At 54.8% G+C, this 10,529-nt stretch overlaps 1 protein-coding gene across 1 annotated transcript in view; it reads left to right on the top strand.

Moving 5' to 3' along the window:
• syvn1 (synovial apoptosis inhibitor 1, synoviolin) overlaps positions 1–10,529 on the top strand; it is a 39,689-nt gene that overhangs the window by 22,763 nt on the left and 6,397 nt on the right. The window contains exons 6-8 of the mRNA XM_070868019.1: positions 4,590–4,795; positions 7,742–7,888; positions 8,537–8,723. Of these exons, the coding sequence (XP_070724120.1) occupies positions 4,590–4,795; positions 7,742–7,888; positions 8,537–8,723 (540 nt within the window). The remainder of the gene's footprint in view (positions 1–4,589; positions 4,796–7,741; positions 7,889–8,536; positions 8,724–10,529) is intronic.

The raw sequence follows: 10,529 nt of genomic DNA, 5'->3' as shown, positions 1-10,529 counted from the left end.
CGTGGGGAGAGGAGGAGAAGGAGGGGGAGAGGTTGTGGGGAGAGGAGGAGGAGGAGGAGGAGGAGGAGGAGGGGGAGGAGGAGGAGGAGGGGGAGAGGTTGTGGGGAGAGGAGGAGAGGTTGTGGGGAGAGGTTGTGGGGAGAGGTTGTGGGGAGAGGTTGTGGGGAGAGGTTGTGGGGAGAGGTTGTGGGGAGAGGTTGTGGGGAGAGGTTGTGGGGAGAGGTTGTGGGGAGAGGTTGTGGGGAGAGGTTGTGGGGAGAGGTTGTGGGGAGAGGAGGAGGAGGAGGAGGGGGAGAGGTTGTGGGGAGAGGTTGTGGGGAGAGGTTGTGGGGAGAGGAGGGGGAGAGGAGGGGGAGAGGCCGTGGGGAGAGGAGGAGGAGGGGGAGAGGCCGTGGGGAGAGGAGGAGGAGGGGGAGAGGCCGTGGGGAGAGGAGGAGGAGGGGGAGAGGCCGTGGGGAGAGGAGGAGGAGGGGGAGAGGCCGTGGGGAGAGGAGGAGGAGGGGGAGAGGCCGTGGGGAGAGGAGGAGGAGGAGGAGGGGGAGAGGAGGAGGAGGGGAGAGGTCGTGTGGAGAGGAGGAGGAGGGGGAGAGGAGGAGGAGGGGGAGAGGTCGTGGGGAGAGGAGGAGGAGGGGGAGAAGTCGTGGGGAGAGGAGGAGGAGGGGGAGAGGTCGTGGGGAGAGGAGGAGGAGGGGGAGAGGTCGTGGGGAGAAGAGGGGGAGCGGGCGTGGGAGGAGGAGGAGTGGGGAGAAGAGAGGGAGCGGGCGCGGGGAGAGAATGGGGAGCGGGCGTGGGAGGAGGAGGAGGAGCGGGCGCAGGGAGAAGAGGGGGCGCGGGGAGAAGAGGGGGAGCGGGCGTGGGAGGAGGAGGGGGGGGGTGCGTGGGAGGAGGAGGTGGAGCGGTTGTGGGAGCTGGAGGAGGAGGGGAGCGTGCGGGGAGGAGGAGGAGGAGGAGCGGGCCCGGGGCGAAGAGGAGGAGGAGGGGGGCGTGGGAGGAGGAGGAGGGGGGGGCGTGGGGAGAGGAGGAGGAGGAGGAGGGGGGGGCGTGGGGAGAGGAGGGGGATATATCGGCCTCGGATGGGGAACAGCGCAGATCCACCAGAACGGTACCGGGGCTAAAAGGGTTACATTAAGATTGCGCAGACTCGGCTTGGGCATAGACGATTAAGGGGTGATTTAATAGAGGTGTTTAAGATGATCAAAGAAGTTGATAGGGTCGATATGGAGAGAAATGATTCCCTCAGGTGGGGGGAGTCCAGAACAAGGGGGCGTAACCTTGAAATTTGAGCCAGGCCATTCAGGGTGATGTCAGGAAGCACTTCCTCACACAAAGGGCAGGGGAATCGAACTCTCTGCACCCCGCCCCCCCCTGCAAAAAGCTGTCGAGGCTGAAGGTCAATTGGAAATTTCAAAACTGATAGATTTTTGTTACACAAGGGTATTGAGAGGGTGGGAGGAGGCTCACTTGGAGTATAAGCACCAGTTGGGGCAAATGGCTTGTTCCTGCGCTGTAAATACTCTTAATTCAGGGATATGGCTCACCGAGGCGCGTAAATGGAGTTGGGTTGCAGAGCAGCCATGAGCTAATTGAGTGGGACAGAACAGGCTCAAGGGGCTGTTTTAACGTGGGGTGGCCGTTGCACACCAGCCACCACACGGGCTTGACCGAGCTAGGTCTTGGTCCAGTGGCAAGGATTACCCAAGACTAACTGGAGACCAGCTCTGCTGCACGGACCTGGTGCGCACACATATCGCACAGTGTGGGCTGGGCCCGTGCTGCCCCTGGGCTCTAGCCTCTCCTGGGCCCCAAACTCTCTCCTCTCCTGGGCCCCGGTCACTTCCCTCTGCGGACTCTCGCCACTCCCTCGCCCCATCCTGCTGTGCCTGCCCGCACTGCAGTCAGTGACCTGGCTTCACAGCCATTGCCCTCCTGCAGCAGCACGCGCTGCTCCCTGCAGTGGTATACCACCGCACGCTGCTCCCTCCAATGACCCCGGCCTGCTGATGTTCTTGCAGGCCGGCACTGCGCCAATTTCCGATTTGCGGAGTAATCAGAGAGTCTTGGAAAGCGATAGAAAGCATGGTTGGAGCACTCTACTTGACTTTATAAGGCGGGCGGCAGCAGCAAGGCCAAGAGGTTCAAGGGAGGAAGGACTGTGACCACCTGAACCTCCGCCACCAATGTGACACTCGGGAGGTCCGGGTCCCAAATCCGAAGCACCAAGGCTGGGCTGTTGAGGTGGGGCAACATAAAGGGGTTGAGCGGGTGAAGGCTGGAACATAAAAAGAAAGACTTGCATTTATATAGTGCCTTTCACGACCACCGGATGTCTCAAAGCGTTGACAGTCAATGAAGTACTTTTTGAAGTGTAGTCACTGTTGTAATATGGGAAACGTGGCAGCCAAGTTGTGCACAGCAAGCTCCCACAAACAGCAATGTGATAATGACCAGTTCATCTGTTTCAGTGATGTTGGTTGAGGGATAAATATTGACCCCAGGACACCGGGGAGAACTCCCCTGCTCTTCTACGAAATAGTGCCATGAGAGCAGACATCGGTTCAACATGTCATCCGCAAGACCGCCCCTCCGGACAGTGCGGCGTTCCCTCAGCACCGCCCCTCCGGACAGTGCGGCGCTCCCTCAGCACCGCCCCTCTGACAGTGCGGCGCTCCCTCAGCACCGCCCCTCTGACAGTGCGGCGCTCCCTCAGCACCGCCCCTCTGACAGTGCGGCGCTCCCTCAGCACCGCCCCTCCCGACAGTGCGGCGCTCCCTCAGCACCGCCCCTCTGACAGTGCGGCGCTCCCTCAGTACTGTCCCTCCCGACAGTGCGGCGCTCCCTCAGTACTGTCCCTCCCGACAGTGCGGCGCTCCCTCAGCACCACCCCTCCGACAGTGCGGCGCTCCCTCAGCACTGTACTGGATTACCAGGCCAGATTTATGTGCTCAAATCCCTGGACTGGGACCTGAACCCACAACCTTCCAACTCCGAGGCAAGTGTGCTACCCACTGAGCCACAGCTGACTGGATGAGGGTGAGGGCTGGAACATTTATATAGCGCCTTTGACGACCTCTGGATGTCCCAAAGCGCTTTACAGCCAAAAGAAGTATCTTTATTGAAGTGTAGTCACTGTTGTAATGTAGGAAACACGGCAGCCAATTTGCGCACAGCAAGCTCCCACAAACAGCAGTGAGATAAATGAACGATTAAACTGTGCTTCGTGGTGTTGGTTGAGGGATAATTGTTGGCTCGGACAACAGGTAGAACTCCCCTGCTCTTCTTCGAAATAGTGCCACGGGTTCTTTTACCTCCACTCGAGAGGGTGTCCATCCAAACGACGGCACCTCCAACAGTGCAGCACTCCCTCAGCACTGAACTGGGAGTGTCGGCCTGGATTATGTGTTCGAGTCTGGAGCTCTAATCCATGTCCTTCTAACCGAGAGCTGGGGAAATTTGCAGAGGTAGTGAGTGAGGGAATAGACATGGGACCATGGGGAAATGACCGAGCTTGGAGCTGTAGCGTGGATGAGGAATGGAGGGTTAAAATGCTGAGGTGCATAAAATGAAGTAGTGCCTGGATAGAGTGGATAGGAGGGACCCGTTTCCTTTGGCAGAGGGGTCAATAACCAGGGGGCATAGATTTAAAGTAATTGGGGGGAGGTTTTGAGGGGAAATGTCTTCACCCAGAGGGTGGTGGGGGTCTGGGGCGGAACTCACTGCCTGAAAGGGCGGTAGAGGCAGAAACCCTCACCACATTTAAAAAGTACCTGGATGTGCACGTGTAACCTACAGGGCTACAGACCGAGAGCGGGAAAGTGGGATTAGGCCGGATGGCTCGTAGTCGGCCGGTGCGGACACGATGGGCCGAAATGGCCGCCTCCTGTATGCATTTTCTAGCAGTCCTGGATAGCTAGTCGGTAAAGCATGAGACTCTTAATCTCAGGGTGGTGAGCTCAAGCCCCATGTTGGGCGAATAATTTTTTGTGTTCTTATCGATAAGGGAATAAGGGTTTATGGGGAGCGGGCAGGGAAGTGGACCTGAGTCCATGATCAGATCAGCCATCAGTATTAAATGGCGCAGCAGGCTCGAGGGGCCGTATGGCCAACTCCTGCTCCTATTTCTTATGTTCTATGAGGGTCGGTTGCAGAGGTAGGTTGGAAGAGGGCTGCAAGAGCTGCATATCCCCCCCAGCTCTTGCAGCCCTGAACGGGACTGGACAGGTTAGATGCAGGAAGAATGTTCCCGATGTTGGGGAAGTCCAGAACCAGGAGTCACAGCCTAAGGATAAAGGGTAAGCCACTTAGGACCGAGATGAGGAGAAACTTCTTCACTCAGAGAATTGTGTGCCTGTGGAATAAAGTTGTTGAGGCCAGTTCGTTGGATATATTCAAAAGGGAGTTAGATGTGGCCCTTACGGCTAAAGGGATCCAGGGGTATGGAGAGAAAGCAGGAATGGGGTACTGAAGTGAATGATCAGCCATGATCATATTGAATGGTGATGCAGGCTCGAAGGGCCGAATGGCCTACTCCTGCACCTATTTTCTATGTTTCTCCACTTGTGTTGGCTCTGGTTGTGCCTTGTGTGAGTGAGCACCCTGCCATGTCTTATCCGTGCTGCTGTCCTTGTGTTTCCAGTGCCTCCAGGGATGATGCCACCGTTTCCGCCAGGAATGTTCCCCTTCTGGCCGCCGATGGGCCACTTGGGCCAGAATCTCTTCCCTCAGCCGCCTGGCGCTGCTCCGAACGCGGCCCAGCCGAGCGCCTCCGCTCCCTCTGGCACAGAGGGTCAGACTAACGGTAAGCGGCAGCTCCAGGCACCAGTGCTTGCTTTTACACAACAACATCTTGTATTTGTATAGCACCTTTAACATGGCGAAACGTCCCAAGGCACCTCACAGGAGTGTTATGCGATGGAACTTTGACACCGAGCCGCATAAGGAGAAATCAGGCCAGGTGACCGAAAGCTTGGTGGTAGAGAGGTAGAGAGGTAGAGAGGTAGAGAGGTAGAGAGGTAGAGAGGTAGAGAGGTAGAGAGGTAGAGAGGTAGAGAGGTAGAGAGGTAGAGAGGTAGAGAGGTAGAGAGGTAGAGAGGGCCACCGATGGTGGAGCGATTATAATCAGGGATGCTCAGGAGGGCAGAATTAGAGGAGCGCAGACATCTCGGGGAGTTGTGGGGCTGGAGGAGATTATAGAGAAAGGGAGGGGAGAGGGCCATGGAGGGATTTCAAAACAAGGATCAGAATTTGAAATCGAGACGTTGCTTAACCAGGAGCCAATGTAGGTCAGCGAGCACAGAGAGTGATGGGTGAGCGGGACTCGGTGTGAGTTAGGACACAGGCAGCCGAGTTTTGGATCACCTCGAGTTTACATAGGGTAGAATGTGGGAGGCCAGACATGAGTGCGTTGGAATAGTCAAGTCTCGAGGTAACAAAGGCACGGATGAGGGTTTCAGCAGCGGATGAGCACTGTTTTATAGGGCACCTTTCACCGCCTCAGGACATCTCAAAGCACTTTACCGCCAACGAGATGCATTGTTGAGGTGCAGTCACTGTTGTAATGTAATCCAAAGGCGGCACCTCCGACCATCCAGTACTGCATTAGTCAGCTCGAATATTGTGCTCGGCTCCCTGGAGTGGGACTTGAACCCACAACCTTCTGACTCGGAGGCGAGGGTGCTGCCCATTGAGCTACTGGTTGACACCTGATTGTATATGGTGCTGGACCCAGTGCTGGTCTTGGAGGGGTTTCTGTCTCAATCCCGCGGCAGTCACAGTGCCAGCATCCCTGTGACCTCACAGGGACAACAGTGTGCAACGTGATGTCGCCAGCAAGCCAGCTCACACAGTCGAGGGACTATGAAGGGGAAGGGCTCTAGGTGCTTAGCTTTCCTGAGTCTGCGTCCGTGCCGAGCTCCCGTTCAACGTGCCAATGGAATCCAAGAACACCAGATACCAAAGCAAACCGGAAAAGCCGGTGGCGAGGCTAAGGAGTTATTCGCAATTTCAATACAGCGGTGAGAGAGAGAGAGAGAGAGAACTCTCGACTGGGCTTTTAAAAAGAATGGGAAATGAGGGAGAAGCATTCAGGCACTGATGGGAAGGGGTCTGAAGGTTAGCCCAGAGACCAGCAACGTAGTTTGCCTGCTTGATAAAGTCAGCGAAAAATACCGCCATCTCTGCTGAAGCCATGCACTGTGAAATTGTCTTCATAAAAAGATCTTGCATTTCTATAGTGCCAATATGTGCACAGCAAGCTCCCACAATCAGAAATGTGGTAATGACCAGATTATCTTTCAGGTGTTGGTTGCTGGATAAATACTGGCAAGAGGAAGCCCGTGCTGTTCTTTGAATATTGCCGTAGGATCTTTTATGTCTAGAGAACAGAGCAAATGGGGGGCCGTGGTTTAATGTCTCTTCTGAAAGTCGGCCCCTCCGACAGTGCGGGGCTCTCTCAGTACTGCCCCTCCAACAGTGCGGCGCTCCCTCAGTACTGCCCCTCCGACAGTGCGGCGCTCCCTCAGTACTGCCCCTCTGACGATGCAGCACTCCCTCAGTACTGCCCCTCCGACAGTGCGGCGCTCCCTCAGTACTGCCCCTCCGACGATGCGGCGCTCTCAGTACTGCCCCTCCGACAGTGCGGCACTCCCTCGGTTCTGCCCCTCCGACGATGCGGTGCTCCCTCGGTACTGCCCCTCCGACGGTGCGGCACTCCCTCAGTACTGCCCCTCCGACGGTGCGGCACTCCCTCAGTAATGGCACTAAAGTGTCAGCTTGGATTATGGGCTCAGTGTCTGGAGTAGGGCTTGAACCCACGATCTTCTGACTCGAGAATGCTGCCTACTGAGCCACGGCTGACGCACAAGAAATAGGAGCAGGAGTAGGCCCTATGGCCCCTCGAGAGGCCCCGTCTTCCCTCTCGGGTGGACATAGACCAAAATCCCAACATGAAGCACAGTGGTGCAGCGCCCTATGGTACTATATTCAAAGAGCAGTGATGTGGTTCACTGCATCCCATGAGCCGGATGCAGTTGCCAATTGGAGGCCAGGCACCTCAACAATATCAACCCCCTCATGTTGAACCTCAGTACTTCAACCGGTGGAGCAGGGTGAAGCGGTCTCTGAGCAGCGCATAGGAGGGAAGAGGCTGCGGTTTTCGAAGGGTTCTAAAGCCAAGTGGTGCATTGACTGACGGGACAATCTCAAATGGTGACATGGAGGGGATTGAGGACCAGGAGTAATTTGGGACTTGAACGGGGAGGTGGGGAAAAGCTCTCGGAGCTATCGTTCTAACAGAGGCCTGTCCCTTTCTGTTGGTTCGCTTTGTCGAACCCACCTCCGAATAACATTCCTGCCCTTTTTCAAAAACAATAGGGAATCAGCTGTGAATATCAGCTTGCTCAACGCCGCACTGGATAGGTCAGTCTGCCCTAATGGGGCAGAAGAAATGGAATATAATGGCCCCTGTAGCATTAGCATCACTGTCATCAAGGTTAACATTTGCCCTGCTAGCTGGGTCAAATGTAGAGTGAAACAAATAAAAGTTCGCAATCGTGGGACGTCCCAAAATGCTTTGCGGCCAATCACTTGCCTTTTGGGGTGTAACAGGGGCCCGGAAACGCAACGAACCCGACTGACCCCCGCTGTTCAATCGAACCCCTCGGATAGGCCTGTGTCTGTTCGTCCCGGGCACTGAATGCGAGTCTTTCCACTAATTGCTGCGTATCTGACCTGTTTTCAACTCTAGCAGCCAATGGTGAAGCATCGCGGAGCGGCGACTCCATGACGGGGACCGTTCTGGAGCCGCCTCCTGCTGGAACGATCCCAGGATTTCCCTTCTCCTTCCCTCCCTTCCCGTCGGCTCCTTGGGTGGGAATGCCGCCGCCTCCGTTCGGTAAGATTGGGCGCCGTGTGAAGGCGATTGTTTGCGGGCGGTTGGTCATCTCTTCCCATTGCCGGCACTGACCGTCCCGACCTACCCATTCGCTCGGTGCTGTGCGCTTGGCTCTTTCTGCGCTCTTGGCTCAGAGGGTAAATGCACCGTGTTATGTGTCACAGAGCAACTCCCCCGGTGCTGAATCAGATGATCTAAACGGGTGTGGGGGGGGGTGGCGGCGGGGTGGGTGGTGAAGAGGATCATCGTTGACCCTTAGCTACTTGGGGAAAATCGGCCAGCGTTCCTGCTCCCGATTACGAACCAATGAACCACTGCTTGTGTGTGTGAGAGTCTTTCCTGCGCAGTCTCTTTTAAATTCTGCGCATGCGCGGAACATACAATGGAAACGCCGCTGAGCGGGATCTTTCCCTGTTATTGCGTAGCTTGGTGGGAACATTGGTGTGCGTACGTCGGGCGAGGACAGAATTGGGTTTGCCTTGTGATCTCCGTCCTGTCTGCCGATACCGCCCAGATTCACCTGAAGACTGAGGTAGCTGGAGTACTGGCAGGCAGCCAGCTCCCGTGGAACTGTAAACTGGCGCATCGCGGGGGGCCGGGGGGGGATATAATCAGAAACGCTCGAGCTGTTGCCCCTTTATTTTTGAGGAATGGCCCCGATGCCAATGCCACCTTCGGGCTTTGCCGGGCTGACGGACGAGGAGCTGCGAGCGATGGAAGGGCAGGAGCGCCAGAACCTGGAGGCGCGGCTCCAGTGTCTCCAGAACATTCACACGTTGCTCGATGCGGCGATGGTCCAGATCCACCAGTACCTCTCGGTCGTTGCTACTCTCAGGTAGGTGGTGCTGCCGCCACGGCACTGGGCTCCCGTCGTGGCGGGACGGGTATACGAACATAGGAAATAGGAGCAGGCGTCGGCCATTCGGCCCCTCGAGCCTGCTCCACCATTTAATACCATCATGGCTGATCCGATCCTGGCCTCGACTCCACTTCCCCGCCTCAATCAGGTCTCCCCTCAGCCTCCTCTGTTCCAAGGAAAACAACCCCAGCCTATCCAATCGTTCCTCACAGCTAAAATTCTCCAGTCCTGGCAACATCCTCGTAAATCTCCTCTCTACCCTCTCCAGTGCAATCACATCCTTCCTGTAATGTGGTGACCAGAACTGCACGCAGTACTCCAGCTGTGGCCTAACTGGTGTTTTATACAGTTCAAACATAACCTTCCCCCCTGCTCTTGGTAGTCTAAGCCTCAGCTAATAAAGGCACATATTCCATATGCCGCCTTAACCACCTTATCTACCTGACCTACTTTCAGGGATCTGTGGACATGTACTCAAAAGAATCAGGGGAAGTCATAACTGGGAACAAAGAAATAGCAGACCAATTGAACAAGTACTTTGGTTCGGTATTCACTAAGGAGGACACAAACAACCTTCCGGATATAAAAGGGGTCAGAGGGTCGAGTAAGGAGGAGGAACTGAGGGAAATCCTTATTAGTCGGGAAATTGTGTTTGGGAAATTGATGGGATTGAAGGCCGATAAATCCCCAGGGCCTGATGGACTGCATCCCAGAGTACTTAAGGAGGTGGCCTTGGAAATAGCGGATGCATTGACAGTCATTTTCCAACATTCTATAGACTCTGGATCAGTTCCTATGGAGTGGAGGGTAGCCAATGTAACCCCACACTTTTTTTTAAAAAAAAGGAGAGAGAAAACAGGGAATTATAGACCGGTCAGCCTGACCTCAGTAGTGGGTAAAATGATGGAATCAATTATTAAGGATGTCATAGCAGCGCATTTGGAAAGAGGTGACATGATAGGTCCAAGTCAGCATGGATTTATGAAAGGGAAATCGTACTTGACAAATCTTCTGGAATTTTTTGAGGATGTTTCCAGTAGAGTGGACAAGGGAGAACCAGTTGATGTGGTATATTTGGACTTTCAGAAGGCTTTCGACAAGGTCCCACACAAGAGATTAATGTGCAAAGTTAAAGCACATGGGATTGGGGGTAGTGTGCTGACGTGGATTGAGAACTGGTTGTCAGACAGGAAGCAAAGAGTAGGAGTAAATGGGTACTTTTCAGAATGGCAGTGACTAGTGGGGTACCGCAAGGTTCTGTGCTGGGGCCCCAGCTGTTTACATTGTACATTAATGATTTAGACGAGGGGATTAAATGTAGTATCTCCAAATTTGCGGATGACACTAAGTTGGGTGGCAGTGTGAGCTGCGAGGAGGATGCTATGAGGCTGCAGAGTGACTTGGATAGGTTAGGTGAGTGGGCAAATGCATGGCAGATGAAGTATAATGTGGATAAATGTGAGGTTATCCACTTTGGTGGTAAAAACAGAGAGACTATTATCTGAATGGTGACAGATTAGGAAAAGGGGATGTGCAACGAGACCTGGGTGTCATAGTACATCAGTCATTGAAGGTTGGCATGCAGGTACAGCAGGCGGTTAAGAAAGCAAATGGCATGTTAGCCTTCATAGCGAGGGTATTTGAGTACAGGGGCAGGGAGGTGTTGCTACAGTTGTACAGGGCCTTGGTGAGGCCACACCTTGAGTATTGTGTACAGTTTTGGTCTCCTAACTTGAAGGACATTCTTGCTATTGAGGGAGTGCAGCGAAGGTTCACCAGACT

The sequence above is a fragment of the Pristiophorus japonicus genome, chromosome 27, assembly GCF_044704955.1.
Source record: "Pristiophorus japonicus isolate sPriJap1 chromosome 27, sPriJap1.hap1, whole genome shotgun sequence".
NCBI classification, from domain to species: Eukaryota; Metazoa; Chordata; class Chondrichthyes; family Pristiophoridae; genus Pristiophorus; species Pristiophorus japonicus.
Note: the sequence above shows the minus strand (reverse complement) of the source record. Positions and strands in the feature narration are given on the sequence as shown.